The following is a 15,995-nucleotide window of genomic DNA, read 5'->3' on the forward strand; positions in this document are numbered from 1 at the left end:
TTTTCATAGTCTGGTTCACCAGGACCTGTAATTTCTGCTCCCCCACTTGGGAGAACACTTACAAAAACAGATTCCCATTGGGAGACGACAGTTATTGTATCCGAAGCGGAGAACAGTGTTCACCTGAAAACAGAGCTGCCGCAAAAACAATTAAGCAACACCCAAGCACTTTCAAAGACTCATCCTCCTCAGCAACTTGTTCGCAACTCATCCGAGCAACTTTCACAAAAGCTGCCTTCCGCACCAATGAAGCTGCACTGTCCTCCATCGCCGCACGTGGAAAATCCTCCAAAGTCATCCACACCTCACACACCTGTACAGCATGGTTACCTTTCACCAAAGCCTCCTTCACAGCAATTAGGATCTCCCTACAGGCCTCATCATTCACAGTCACCCCAAGTCGGAACACCTCAGCGAGAGCCTCAGAGAAACTTTTATCCAGCAGCACAGAACCTTCAAGCCAGTACCCAGCAGGCAACTTCCGGAGCGCTGTTCACACAGACGCCCTCGGGGCCGTCTTCAGCCGCCTACAGTCAGTTTAGCCAACAGAGCCTGAGCAGCACGGCCCCGCCCCCTCCGCCGCCGCCACCACCTTCCTCCTCCTCCTATTATCAAAACCAGCAGCCCTCTGCAAACTTCCAGAATTACAATCAGCTTAAAGGCAGTCTTTCCCAGCAAACTGTGTTTACATCAGGACCAAATCAAGCACTTCCCGGCACTACAAGCCAGCAAACAGTTCCAGGACACCACGTTACTCCAGGGCATTTTCTGCCGTCTCAGAACCCTGCCATTCTCCACCCCACGGCCGCTGCTGTAGTCCCGCCCCCGCCGCCCCCGCCCCCGGCCCCGGGGCCACACCTCGTGCAGCCGCCGAGCTCCCATCAGCCACACTCTGTAGCACATGTGGTCGGGCCTGTTCATGCTGTCACCCCTGGGTCGCATATTCATTCTCAGACTGCTGGACACCATTTACCACCACCCCCTCCACCTCCTGGTCCCGCCCCTCATCATCATCCACCGCCCCCCCTTCCTTCCACAGGACTCCAAGGTCTACAAGCACAACACCAGCATGTTGTAAATTCCGCACCTCCCCCGCCTCCGCCTCCGCCGCCTTCCAGTGTCCTGGCTTCTGGGCATCACACCACATCAGCTCAAGCCTTACACCATCCACCTCATCAAGGACCTCCACTTTTTCCTTCAAGTGCTCATCCAGCTGTACCACCATATCCCTCACAAGCTACACACCACACCACTTTGGGACCGGGACCCCAACACCAGCCTTCTGGAACAGGGCCACATTGTCCATTGCCAGTTGCAGGTCCTCATCTCCAGCCCCAAGGACCAAACAGTATTCCAACACCTACTGCTTCAGGGTTCTGTCCTCATCCTGGCTCTGTGGCCCTACCGCATGGGGTTCAAGGACCTCAGCAGGCATCTCCAGTGCCTGGACAGATTCCGATTCACAGAGCACAGGTGCCACCGACATTTCAGAACAATTACCATGGTTCAGGGTGGCATTAAAATGGACTCCAAAAACATTTTTTAAAATGTTCTGTAAGATAAATTGTATATTTCATATGTACCTATTAAGGTACTTTTTAAAGCTTGTACATGAAACTTTGTATAAAAAAAAAAAAGAACACCAGTGCTCTTTCATTGTATTTTTCCCACCTTTGCTTTCTAAAATTCCTTAACAAATGTGCTGTTACGCCAGTATTAGGTATCTTTATTTTGTAAGTGAACATTCCAGCTATTTTCCTGGCAAGTTTGATGCTACATGATCTTTAAATTTTATTGTTGCAGTTAAATTCATTTAGTGAATGTTTTCTATATTTTATACATACGCATTAAGTACACAGCTACGAAATGGCACTTTGAGGATTTTCATTTTTGTGAGTGCATCTTAGGTTAAAAAAAAAAATGCAATACAGATTTTTATGGTTTGCCGTGGACATGGCTCATTTTGTTTTACCGGTTATTTGCAAGCAAAATGTAATTTAATGTATAGATGATTTTTAATGTCTCCTGACAAACTGTAAATACTGCATTTCTTTTGCGTATATAATTGCTTACAGCTTCTCTCATTCAGTATATAGCATTGTACATATGACAAGTCTTTGCAAAACTGTGTGACCTTTGTGAAAGTAGTACAGTATATGGCCTTTAATTTCTTTTTTATTTTAAATATACTGTCACATTGAAGCACTGGTTGGGCATTTTAATTCATGTTAATAAATCACAATTATGTCAGTTTTACCAAATTGTCCTCTACAACTTCTAAGACCGGGGTCTAAGTCTTTTTACAAACGTTCAGTATTTCAGCTATTTGTAAGGAGCCTTCTGCATTTTCTTAGTGACTACTAAGAACCACAGTAAGCATCACGTTTTTACCTGTCATTTTTGCAGGAACAAGAGCCACAGGAAAGTCTGTGCTATTTATATTCACTTAATCCGACATTTACACAAAATGAACCCGTACCACTAAAGCATTACACACGATACAATTATAGATTAAAATTTACAATTGTTTGAAAATAATAGCTTGTCTAAAAACATATCATTTGTATACCTTATACCTGATTGAAATGTGCTACTGATTAATCAGATTACATTTTAAAATTCTGAAGGAAAACGGTATTATTCAATGGAATGAAAATGGCCTCTCAAATGAACACCTTATTGCAGCAATATAAAATATTATTTTGGAAAAATAATCTTTCCTTCTGCCTCTGAGGATTAAATGATAGTTTTTGTCAACACATTTTTCATCATCCAGGTACTTGACAGTTTGGCACAGTACACAAGTTCTGCACATGGGCGAAAAAGACTACAGTGACTAAGATTTGGCAGGAATAGAAGTCACGTTATAATTTTCATTTTCTTTAGAAAAAAGTTAATGATGGTACATTACCAGAGCTGCACTTAGGGCTCAATCTTGAACAGCTTCAAGTTTTAAAAGAACTTAAGTCAACTTTGCCATCCTTGCAATTTCACTTACAGTAGTCACTGAAAACAGTCGGCCAAGAGATGGCTTTCTATCATCCATTCTTTGACAGGTTCATCAAACACAGAATAGAATAAACTAGCAGAGCCAGGTATCAGTATTCCCCTACTTCAAAGGACTAGCTTTTCTAGGCATTTTTAATTCTTCATTTTAAATTTGCTTGCTTGCTACATAATGTAAGTTTTTGTGTAAATTGCATAATCTCATGTAACTCCTTGACTCCATGAAGAACAAACATTCCCACAAATGCTGTCCTCATCTACCAAAATTTCATTTAAGTCATAAAAAAAGTAATGAGAGAAAAAAAGATTTTACAAACCCAGTAGAAACAGTATAACAGTTTTCAAGCCGAAACAGCTTATCCTGATCCCTAGTGACCGTGGTCTAAAAGGTTTATGCTTTTTTCAAACACCTAGATCCACTTTTTCTCCATCTGTGGGCAGTTCTAGCGAGCCAGCTTCTGAATCTGCAATAATCATATTACATGATCCACTGCTAAGTCATTTTCCTGAAGATTCCAACTACACCAGGAAAAAGAAAAGACAGTACATTCAACTACAATCACTCAACTGGCTGTAGTGTTTTGCCTAACCAGTGGTTGTGATTTAACTGATAATGCATTCTTCATCATCATGACACCAAGAATCTGCTAAAAAACATCTGTAATACAAATTAGACACTCCTTCCAGAGCAATTGTTTCTACATTCTAAACTAGACAAGTTCTTTCATCATAAAGGAGAGACCCTAAAACTTCATAATAGTCAAGTTTAGGCTAATTTCATTCAAGTGTAGCATATCCCTGAAGACATAAATGTACCTTGTGGTTCTTATAAGAATGGTCCCTATGAAAACTGGATCGCATCCCTGGTCTATAGCCTTCACCTGTCACAGAATTGACATGACAGTGAACAGCCTCATTAGAAAAACCTAGCATGCACATTTCACACATGACTGGAATGTTCCACTCACAGTGTTATATGATGGAATGCTAACTCCTGAGAGAGTTGTGTCTTGTTCCCTTAGTGAATGCTGCGAAAAAAGAAAACTTGCGATGCTCAAACTAAACATAATTATGTTGATGAAATTAAAAAAGATCACTTAAAATCTAGATAATTAATCTAAAATATAGCATCTATTCTAAGTCCACAGTCTACCCTTAAAAACCAAAGAATGGGGCCTCCCTGGTGGCGCAAGGGATTAAGCACTGCACTATGAAGCAATCCGCAGCCTCTGCAGCACGAGTTCAATCCCTGGGCAGCCAGGGAGGAACCCACATGGCGCAGCAGACCTCTCCTGCCTCGCCCACTGCTCCCCTCAGCAGTGTATTTCAGGCAGTCTGCCTGTTCTGTTTCCCATTCTGTCTCTGGTGGATCCTCTCACCCCACCCTACCCCCGCATCTCTGGCCTGTACCCCAGTTCATGTATGCATAAATAAATAAATCTTAAAAAAAAAAAAAAACCACCAAAGAATAATTTCCTCATAATAAACCTTAGTGACTATTATACCACTCCATTTCCTGATACAACTCCATTTCCTGCAACAGGACTGTTGACAGTTCCTTTAGTTTGGTGTTACACTAAACTAAAAAGCAAGTATTTGTTGATTCTATCACTTCAAATATAGGCCAATGACCAAGGCATTCTCTGGGGCAAAAAAAACACCAAAAACACTTTAATTTTTTTAAGAACAACCGCAAGCACCTCAAACAATGGATTACTGTTACAACACTTGATATCTTCACAATCTAGTTATTGCAAAGGCATATGGATAAATGCTAATGGACAAAATCAAGAGAAACGAGGCACCTTAATGTGAAACTTTAAAAAAAAAAAAAAGGGACATTCAATGCACCGACTTCTAAGAGAAGCTAAATATACCTCTCTATACGTTACATCTACAATTGTATTGCCTACTATGGTTTGTATCCTGGAGTCTACAATGTAAAGGAAATGCATAACCAAAATTGTGTGCAACCTGCAAAGGGAAAGTCATGAAAAGACAAAAAGCTAGTATAATTTGTTATAACCACATATAAAATTGTCTCTGGAATGAATGTGCTCACTGTTACCTCTGAGCTGTTAGTAATCGTCCCACTGCACTGCAAATTATATATACTGTACCTTGGGTTTGAGACAAACGCGAGCAAGCTTTTCCAAAAAATATATGTATTTTTTCATTCCACACACGTAACATGTTTCTCTTATCCAATTTAATCTATGTAGTTTAACTTACAGTGCTTGGAGGAGGCAACACCACATGGTACCCACCCATCACAATTTTAAAGGGCAACTGCTTTTTCTTTAAAATTACTTTTAAAAATATGCAAAAATACGAATGGGAGTGCTAAACTACAATATGTATTTTAGAATGAGAAGCACGTCTTTTCTTCTTGTCAAGTGCCCTACAGGGAACGACATCTTATAACCCAGAGTCACGTTGTTTTAAAATTCAATGTAAAAGAACTGCTATGGAATGAAAAGTGTGCACAGCTCCTTGGAGCAGTTAAAATCCGCTACATGCAACTTAGGCTACAAAGCACTCAAGACTTGGTAGCTTTTCTGAAATTTGAGTCCCCGTCCCATATTTAATGGAAATTAACATTTACAGGGTACATTTACATACACTATAATACAGGAATGATGTCCCTTTGCCAGAAGATAAAATTGTACATTTCCTTGCTATTTCTTGGTTCCAACTTGATAATTTCTTAAGATTGTAAATTATATAGTACTCAGCTAAAATATTTCTTCATAAATAGTTACAAAACCTGCCAAAACACAAGGGGGGGGGAGTATTTTTCGTTCAAAAAAATTGACATTTGAATGTCACACAACACAAGAAACAATGCTCAGAGACATGTTATTGTTTCCAGAAGAAAGTGGGTCAGTAAACTACTAAGCTGAAGACAAAAGACTACCCTTCCCCAGGATCACAGTGCACAAAAAGCAAATTGTCAAACAACAGTACCTCAAAGCAAAATAAAGGTCTGAGGATGAAGTCAGCTCACTTGTAATCCTGTTATAGAATGAGAGTCACCGTTTAGGTCCAATGTACTGGAAAACATTTGCTAGCTCAGAATGCTATATTTGTAGAATCTGCTAAGAATTCAACCAAGGATGCCGAAGGCATTCACCAGCTGAGGCTCGCTTCTCTGGGACCATTTCTAACATCGGGATCAGGAAATCTGTAAACTGTGCAGCATCTTCATGAGGCCAACCATACTTTTCCACGAGTACATCAAAGAGGCTCCAGGGCTTCAGCTTGGTGATGTGCCGCAGTTCTCCTATAGGAAAAACAGACAACATCAAGAAAGCTCAAGTCTGCATTTCCTGGTGTCGGGCCAGCCAGGTTCTTGTCAGTGGAGCAGACAACATTATCTGCTCAGTGCTACAGCAGCAACAGAGGCGGCCGGCTTCTCCCCTCACGCAGGAATCACTGTGTGTATACCCGGCTGTGTCTGATCTCAAATAAGCGCGATGAATATGACTGGTGTGAATTTAAAGGCTTCTTTCCATAGTAGTGAGTACGGAGTCCAGCCTCGATGGTTTCCCTTGCAAAGCGGACAGAAATACTATAATTCGGGATCTTTTATTTATTTGCGTAGATACTAACTCTTTGGACCAATATTTCTTTGTTAGCAGGAAAAGAAAAGAATCTTTCCCTCTCGAGCAGTGCTCTCCAAGAGAACCTTCTGTGATGGCAGGATGTATCATCTATGGTAGCTGCCAGCTACAAGTGGCTGCTGGGCACTTGAAATATGGTGTAACTAAGGAAGTGAAGTTTTAAGTTTGCATACATTTAAATAGCCACTGATGGCTGTAGGAAATAACAACTGGGCAGCTCAGCATCCACGTTTACACATTTGTTGTAAATTCTAAGTACCAACATCAATTTATAAACCATAAAGCTGCTACTTTTCAAAATGAGATAACTCAAGTATACAAACAGTGGGTTCCAGCAGCCCTGATGTACATAACACAGTAACGAATAAGCCAGCAAATGATCTGTAAAACTCTAATAGTGTTTTTCATTAAAGGGGGAAAAAAGTTATTTTAAAGTCAAATTGCCAAAAGGTCAGGATAACTTTAAGAATAATTTCTCTGTCAGAACTTTTCACAGGTTACCCTACCCGTGTCCAGAGAGAGGCCTAGGCCTCATGGGGGCCCCTCAGTGTGTACCCCTGAGCAACTCCCACAGAAAGGTTAGCTCTGTACTGCACCCCACGCCCACACCTACTCAGGCCCAGGGCGAGGTGGAGTCCACAGGATAAGCACACATGGAGCAAGGGCCAATTTCCTCTCTCCTCCCCCTGCTGACATCTAACGAACAAGGTGAATTTTTTCATGATATGCATTAATAGTTCTATGCTTACAAAATCCCACCCAATTATTCAACTCAATTTAGATGCACACCTCTACTCCTTGTATCATAAACTTTTAAAAACTGCAGAAAATTACAACAACAAAAGGAGAAAAGACCTCATTTGGCCTATGCACCTTCAGCCGCGCACTCTTACGAAATGGAGCATGCAGACTGGTGATCATGCATGTGCACGGAATTCTGAATAAAGAAAACTTCTCGTTAAAGGGACTAGCATGCAGCAGACGCTTCCGGCTCCTAAGTGAGGAGACACGAGTTGAGCACAGCTTCCAGAACGCAGAGCAGGTGTGCCTTCAGAAGACGAGTGGACCTGCCCGCTGAGAGGAGAAAGGGTGCCCCCTGCGGGAGGGAACTGTCTCCACAAGAACGAAGTCTGAGCAACAGCCGAACCCATGGAACACAGAAACTCCAGTTCCAGCAATCCAGTTTAGGAAAATAAAGCCACCATCCCATTGCCCAAAATATGCTTACTGCTAGATTCTTTCTATTTGCAAAATTACAAATGCACAGTAACAGGAGAACTGTGGTGAAAGCAAACCACCACGGTACAGCTGATAAGCTTTAATATTACCTAACAAGGGCCTCCCCGGTGGCGCAGCGGTTGAGCGCTGGGTTGCTAAGCTGCCCGCGGCCTCTGCGACGCAGGTTCGATCCCCGGCTGCTCCCCGGCCACCAGAGGAGGGTCCCACATGGTGCGCAAACCTCTCCTGCCGCCCGCTGCTCCCCTCAGCAGTGTGCTTCGGTCCTTCTGCCTGCTCTGCTCCCCACTCTGCCTCTGGTGAATTCTCTCACCCTCCCGCGCTTCTGACTGTACCCAGTGCACGTATAAACAAACAAACAAATAAATAAATAAATAAAACATGCCTCTATTTAAAAAAAAAAAAAATATTACCTAACAAGAGGGTAATGATACTGTAGTAAAAGATGTTAAAACTATATTTGATATCTGACCACAGTGATTTTCAAAGTGCCCATAAAGTGCCCCTAACACTTTTTTGTTATTAAGTTCACTTTCTCTCTTTATGCATTTTCTATAATGCAGCTCTGTCAATGTCAAAGGGACAGCTGATCTCACCGGAGCAAAGGGTAAAAAGCAAGTAAGAAACCTCACCTCTGACAGCATGCTTTAAGAAGTTCTCTTGGAAGGGGAGAGAGCTTTATTGATACATGTCTTTTCTGAGTTGCAATAATTCCTGGTCTGAGAATGAATGCACTGGTCAGAGTACTGTCTGCTCAGAACAAAGGAGCTGGTTGTGGGGAGTGCTGGTTTTAACTAAAAGGCATCAGATTAAGCACAACCTTTCATGAAAAGAAATATGTGCTTTAAGCATATAATATGGGCCTCCCTGGTGGTGCAGGGGTTAAAGACAGCACTATCAAGCTGTTGCCAGCCATTGCAGAGTTCGATCCCAGGCCGGCCAGGGAGCTATCCTCACGGTGCAGCAGATTTCTCCTGTCTCACCCGCTGCTCCCCTCAGCAGTGTGTTTCAATAGATCTGCCTGTTCTGCTCCCCACTCTCTCTGGTGGGGCACACCCCACACACCTCTGGCTTATACCCCAGTTCTTGTATGCATAAATAAATCAATCTTTAAAAAAATAAACTCCACATAACATTGAGAAAAACAATACAAAGCTGGAAGGCTATGGAAAACTAATATTCCTAACTAGCACTATAAATTGATTTAAAAAAATTGTTAGAAACAGCCTGAAATACCTAACATCCCTGTGATGAAGTAAATTATATACAAAAAATTTATCTGTGGAAACAGCAAAAACCAAAAAACTGTTCTGTGCAAAGACATTATCTATAATAGGAAAGTACCAAATTGCAAAATAATCACAAGCACCAACAGATACTGAATACATTAACACCGTAATATAACAAGGTACTGAACTGCCTCTAATCTTGATGTAGGCAATGGTTTTTCCTTTTTTTTAAGATTTATTCTTATTTTATTTATACAAGCACTGGGTACGGTCAGAGGCACAGGAGGGCGAGAGAATTCACCAGAGTCAGAGGGGAGAGCAGAGCAGGCAGACTGACGAAGTACACTGCTGAGGGGAGCAGCGGGTGGCAGGAGAGGTCTGCGCGCCATGTGGGACCCTCGCCCAGGGGCCGGGGATCAAACTGGCGCTGCAGCAGCTGCGGGCAGCTTTGCAACCCAGTGCTCAACCGCTGCGCCACCAGGGAGGCCCTAGGCAATGGTTTCTAAGAGTAACAAAGGAAATAAACTGGACTTCAGCAAAGTTAAAAATTCTTGCAACTCAACTATCACACGTGTATTCACCTAAGCAACTTATGAAAACAGAGGGTCACCCATAAAAATACTGTACATTAATGTTCACAGCTGCATAACAGCCAGAAAGTCAAACAATCCAAATGTCCATCAACTAATGAATGGATCAACCAAATGTTGCAAATCTATACACACAAAAAATGGAGAATTGATTCATGTGACCATATGAATGGAAGGAAGCCTGAAAACAGAAATGAAACAAGCTATCATAAAAGCTTACCATTATTATATGATTCCACTTTTATGAAAAATGCAGAACAGGGCCTCCTTGGTGGCACAGCGGGTTGAGCGCGGCGCTGTGAAGTTGTCCGCAGCCACTGCAGCGCCAGTTCGACCCCTTGCCAGGGAGATACCCACATGGCACTGCAGACCTCTCCTGTCTCGCCCGCTGCTCCCCTCAGCAGTCAGTAGATCTGCCTGTTCTGTTCCCTACTCTGTCTCTGGTAAATCCTCTCACCTCCCACACACACCTCTGGCCTGTACCCCAGTTCTTGTATGCATAAATAAATCAATCTTTAAAAAAAAAGTTGGGTACAAAACATGCACCAAAACAGTAACTTTTAAAGGATTCCAATTTTGTGTCACCGTATGTAACAAAAATAACCTGTCACTAATGATAGAAATAAATGGAGTGAACCACAGAAGAATTTACCTGAACCTGTTTTAGCAGTGATTTCTATTGCTTTGTTTATAGCATATGCTCAAGTGAAAAATTAAATAATAATTCAAACCTATGATCAGATGTTACCTGAGGTTTGTCACTGTCCAAAAAAAGTCTCTGCTATGTGTTTTGTGTCACTCCAATCTCCCTCTACAGAGCAGCTCATCCCATCCTCTCCTTTCCATCTTGCACCACAGCCCTAGCTGGGGAGACCTAGCAGCCTTGGAACCCAAGTGGGAGTAAAAGAGGGTGTCACTGGCAATTATGCCAAAACAATGGGCATTTCTAGGACCAAACCAGGCAAGTAGAACACTCTGTCCCCTGCTTCTATCTTGCAAATGTTTCCATCCAAAGCAAAGGCATGGTAATGTTTTTAAATGTAACCACTCCTACTGAAGCTATGCATCCCTAACCCAAGCTCCAGGAAATCAGCAGGAAATAAAGACAGATCAGACTCTGGCTCCCACAGAGCCTGGCTTGTGAAAGAAAAGCTTATCACAGAAAAGAAAAAAACAGACCTTCTGTAACTCAGAATTAACGTTTCAAGGAGAAATGAGTTAAAGCAGCCTATGTTTTAAAAGTTTTAAGACTCACTCATGTGAGGAAGCTTTTCAAGGTATTTCCAGGGTCAAGCTCCTGTGGAGGAGGTCAGTCCGGAGCTGGCCCATCCCCGGACCAGACACCAGAAACCTACACAGAGCAAGGCCTCAACAGCACCAGTGTCCCTCCTCCCCAGACACAACACAAGTTTATACACTGTTCTGAAGCCCTCACTTGGCATCTAGTTTCATTTGCCCATGCACTTAGAAAATCGAATGATTGAGAAGTTTTAAAAACTTGAAGCCGGGCCTCCCCGGTGGCGCAGCGGTTGAGCACTGGGCTGCGAAGCTGCCCGCAGCCTCTGCAGCACCGGTTCGATCCCTGGCTGCCGAACGAGGGTCCCACATGGCGTGCAGACCTCTCCTGCCGCCCGCTGCTCCCCTCAGCAGTGTACTTCGTTATTCTGCCTGTTCTGCTCCCCGCTCTGGCTCTGGTGAATTCTCTCACCCTCCCACGCTTCTGACTGTACCCAGTGCTTGTATGTATAAATAAATAAATAAATCTTTAAAAAAAAAAAAATAAAAATAAAAATAAAAACTTGAAGCCAATAAAATCAAGTTGGGACATTGCCCAGCCAGCATGGGTCAAAAGCCCACTGAAGCGCTTTATTTATTCTTCATAGAAATAAAGAGAACCTGTTGATTGTTAGGTAATTCTGGACGCAACTTAATTAATCTAACAAGTTTCATCTCAAATATTAAAAATTAAGAATATGAAATGTCTTTATTTTTCATTTACTGAGGTGTAATGTGCATGTGACATAACTAGTTTCAATATATTCTCTCTTTAAAACCAAGCTCTTTGGTTTGTCTACCTCACTTCGCAGCCTCTCCTGGACCAGCTTCTCACTGTTCTCCTTGAGATCATTTCCCACGACACTACCCTCGCCACGGGGGAAAGCGCACCTTCTGCTGCGCCTGTAGTTCTGCGACTGCACAGGAGGTCTTTGGTCTCACACGCACTATCACTCACGTGCGTCTCAACACACCAGACCGTCATCATCTAGACTCCGTTTCCTTAAAAAATAAACTGATTCTTCCGGGTCTTCCATTCTCACACATACATTACCACAATGGCAGCTGCGTGACCACCAGGGGGTCTGTCCAGCAGCAAAGCTGGAGTGCTTGGGGATGTGTGGCTCTCCCACCAACACCTGAGGGCTTGGGCTCTTCTGGGCGATTACACACTTCCAAGGGACATGTCTTAGTTCATGTGGGCTACTACCTCAAAATATCACATGGCTTAAAAACAACAGAAATGTTGGGCCTCCCCGGTGGCACAGCGGTTGAACGCTGGGTTGCAAAGCTGCCCGCAGCCTCTGCAGCGCCGGTTCAATCCCTGGCCACCAGGTGAGGGTCCCACATGGTGCAGACCTCTCCTGCCACCTGCTGCTCCCCTCAGCAGTGTACTTCGTCAGTCTGCCCGCTCTGCTCTCCACTCTGACTCTGGTGAATTCTCTCGCCCTCCTGTGCTTCTGACTATACCCAGTGCTTGTATAAATAAATAAATATTTAAAAAAAAAAAAAACACACAACAGAAATGTTATTTCCTCACAGTTCTGGGGGCTACAAGTTCAAAATAAGGGCATCAGAATAGCTGTTGAAGGTCCCTCTCATCAACACAAGAAAGGGCAAAACCCACTGAGGTTTTTACTCCTGCTGTACCACATCCTGACACACTGATGACACTGATTTTTCTTAATGATCTCTGGTGGCCAATGTCCACATCTGAAGGGATAACCCGCAAGTTAAATGTGAACAGGGTGAGAGCAACAACTAGAATCCCTGCCTCAAAAATGACTGAAATTAGTAATAATCACTTTACACCGAATTTTAAGCAAAAAGGTAAGTTCACTAAGCTGCATTTGATTTTTGGATTCAACACACACACACACCTCTTCTTCCCTGGTCTCTCAGTGGTGCTGAGACCTGCAGAAGACAGAAAGCAAGAAAAACCCATGTCCCCTCCCTCTTAATCCCTAACCACTTTTCAGTGTGATATAAGCAAATTAATAGCACTTTTCAAATTTGCCTTTCCTCTTTATCAGTTCTGGCACAAAATTATTTTAGAAAATAATTCAAATGAATACTTTTAAGTATTCTTTTAAGGTGCCATTATTTCTAAAATGTGTATTTACACACATTACTTAGGACACATGCCAAAATATATCTTTTATGCATGAAGAATTACCTTCATCCAATGGGACATAGTGAAAATCTATTTTCATAATAGGTCTTCACTCATCAATATATTATTCCAGTGACTTCTAAATCTCATCTCACAGTTATTATTTTGATCTCACAGTTATTATAAATAAACATCAGGAGAGACCCTAAGTCCCAGTTCCCAATTACTTTAGAAGATTTCTTCTCTAGTCATAAATTTTCTCCTATATCCAAAGGAAGGAAAACAAGACTCTAGCTGCTACAGGTACACCCACCAAAATGGCTTCGATCTATCTCTACCAATGATGCCAAATGTGTTGTGACTCTGCAAGTCAACCTTCAAACAAGCTCTTCAGAAAGGATCTGTCTTCCTCAGTCATAAAGCACATGACTCAGTGGCAGAAACACTGGCCAGGTCAGGTTATTGCAAGCACTTTACATTTCTGTCTAGGTGCAGGTAGGGGGATAGGGATATGGATGCAATGACTATGAGTTATCTCCTAGGAAGCCACCTTCCATCCCTGAAGGGTCATAGGTCAGGGAATTCGAGCTGAAACCAAGCACTCATCCAACATTTCACCACACATCATTCATCAGTCTGTCCCTGCTAGATGGAGAGAGAACAGGGTTCCATGCCCACTGGGGAGGTGCTGGCTTGCAGCTCAGACCATGGGCAAAGCCTCACAGGCATGAGCATCTCAGAGCAGCGGCATCCACAAGGAAACTGGAGCATGGGTTTAAGAGGCACCTTCATATAACTTGCACAACTTCATTTTCTTATCACTCATGGTCCCTGTCTTGTCCCTCTCTTCCTCTTCTTTCCCACGTGCATGTGATTCCCAACCACAGACAATGAGCACACAGAAATCCATAGCACAGGCACTCCACTCCATGCCCTACTGCGGAGGAAAGGCAGGCAGAAGCACAATGAGCAGATCATGTGGATAACTTATTTCTTTGGTAATTTTCCCCATGATAGATAAGAAAATTATTGCACCTCACTACAAATTTCCCAAGTTGCACACTGGCTATTCTCAGAAGGGCTAGAGTTGTGGTCAGTGGGGTGGAGTAGGAACCCCCTGTCCCCAGCACAGCTAGTCCTTGGGTCTCAAGCATTTAACCAGGACATGTAACTGTTAACAAGGATAGTTAGCTGAACATCTCCAAAGTGTATGATAAAGGATTATTACTCTTCAAGTATTCCTAATCTCACAGGAAAATAAAAAGTCAAGTTGGTTCTCAAAATTTGGTTAAAGCAGGGAAGAAAGAGTATATGGACATTCGGAAATTTCTAGATGGTCTGTGTTCTGTTCACACCAACTTTAAAATTCCTTTTTTAAAGGTAGCTACAATCCTCCCAACAACCTAAAAAAAATTCTAAGCTGGAAAAACATAAATTAAGAGCACCAATTATGCTCATACACACAAAAAAAGAGCATGCCACTGGAGGAGGAGTCTCAAAACACTCCCTGGGGCTCTTGAGTGTTTTAAAAAATTGATCACTAACTGGGAACTATATAGGACAAAGAAACCAGTGTTCTGAACCATGATACAAGATCATGATTTATAAGAATCATCTGATGTATAAGAATGAGGCACTCAGGATCTCACAGGTCTACACCCACCACACAAACAGCAGAGACAGGTCAAAGAGGATGTCGATGGACAGTCATTAAGGCCAGTCTCTAGGCCACTTGGGCTCCACTGCAGAGGCTGGCTCCATAACACAACATGGAGAATGAGAGACATTTCCAGCTGTTGCAGACACTGCCACCTCTAGATTCCTAACCACTGCTTAACCTCCCCTTTACGAATACCTAAGTACACAGATGGGGGCTCAGCATCGAAGAGGAAAGGATTTCAGGAAAGTTCTCTTACAAAAGTCTTATTTCATAGATCAGGTGGTTCAAGTTTATTGCTTTAGAGCTTTCTTCAGCAGAACTCTCCAGCCAGATTTCTTCCCATCGTCCAAAGGCAAATGCACCATTTTTCCTTTCTGGAGAAGATTATGCTGAAAATTAGTGTTGCATAAATACCGTTACCTTTTCTGGTGAAAAACTCCTTGGAATATTTCCCCAACATAGCGTATTTTCGAGGGACTTTCCCCAGCAGTTCAATGATCAATGCTATGTGATCTGCATTGGGAAACATTGCCAGCAAAACAGAAACACACGACAGTTTAATCAGTACACTGCATGCAGACACTGCCACCGCCAGCGCAGACAGAAACAGAGCGCAACCTGAATGATCAAAAGCACAGGCTTTGCCCACGCAGCTGGACTCAGGGCGCTGAGACAGGCTGACGCACAAGGCTACCAGCACACAGGGCCGCACGCGGTCTTCCCCGCTCAACTTTAAAACAGCACAGGAATTCTGTTGGGTAGCTTTTTGAATTTAGGAGAAATGCCTTTGTCACCATTAGTGCTACAATCAGCAGCTGCTATTCCATTTCTGTCTGCATCGTGGCGCTTTTCAAAAAGAAGAGGTACTACCTCTGCGATTGAAGAATTCCCGAGAATATTTTCCAGATAGAGCAAAGTGCCTTGGGATACTGCCTAGCAGCTCTATGATGTGGGCTATGTGGTCTATGGAGAAGAGAAAAAAAAGGATATGGGAATGGGAGGGGCAAAGGGAAGGATGGGATAAAAAAAGAGGGGAAAATTGAAATTAGTAAAAAACCAGAAATAGATTCAAATCAACAATGTCTGCAGCACATCCATGCAGAACGCTGGGACAGCAGGCCTCAGGCACCGCCTCGAGTGTTAACAGTGACTGATGCCTGCTCACCCCAGCACTGCCAGGCAAATAAGCATGGAGATGGTCAGGTTTACAAATGGAATTCAGGTCAGAATTCCTGGATTTTCAACTCAGCTCCCAAACAGGAC

The 15,995-nt window shown here is 42.9% G+C and overlaps 2 protein-coding genes across 11 annotated transcripts in view; one reads left to right on the forward strand and one right to left on the reverse strand.

Moving 5' to 3' along the window:
* The window catches only part of KMT2E (lysine methyltransferase 2E (inactive)), a gene marked incomplete at both ends in the record, with an annotated part of 49,417 nt that extends 47,896 nt beyond the window's left edge, over positions 1-1,521 (forward strand). For both annotated transcript variants that reach the window (XM_084230849.1, XM_084230850.1), the window contains one exon: positions 10-1,521. In XM_084230849.1, coding sequence (XP_084086975.1) covers positions 10-1,521 — 1,512 coding nt within the window. The remainder of the gene's footprint in view (positions 1-9) is intronic.
* A 4,583-nt stretch (positions 1,522-6,104) lies between these two features.
* Positions 6,105-15,995, reverse strand: part of SRPK2 (SRSF protein kinase 2) — a gene marked incomplete at both ends in the record, with an annotated part of 198,698 nt that continues 188,807 nt past the window's right edge. For 4 of the 9 annotated variants that reach the window (XM_084230852.1, XM_084230855.1, XM_084230853.1 and 1 more), the window contains 2 exons: positions 6,105-6,289; positions 15,603-15,695. In XM_084230852.1, coding sequence (XP_084086978.1) covers positions 6,105-6,289; positions 15,603-15,695 — 278 coding nt within the window. Of the gene's footprint in view, positions 6,290-15,152; positions 15,246-15,602; positions 15,696-15,995 lie in introns of all 9 variants that reach the window. The other 5 variants (XM_084230851.1, XM_084230859.1, XM_084230854.1 and 2 more) reach the window with 3 other exon arrangements.

Source organism: Talpa europaea, assembly GCF_964194135.1.
Source record: "Talpa europaea genome assembly, chromosome: 3".
NCBI classification, from domain to species: domain Eukaryota; kingdom Metazoa; phylum Chordata; class Mammalia; order Eulipotyphla; family Talpidae; genus Talpa; species Talpa europaea.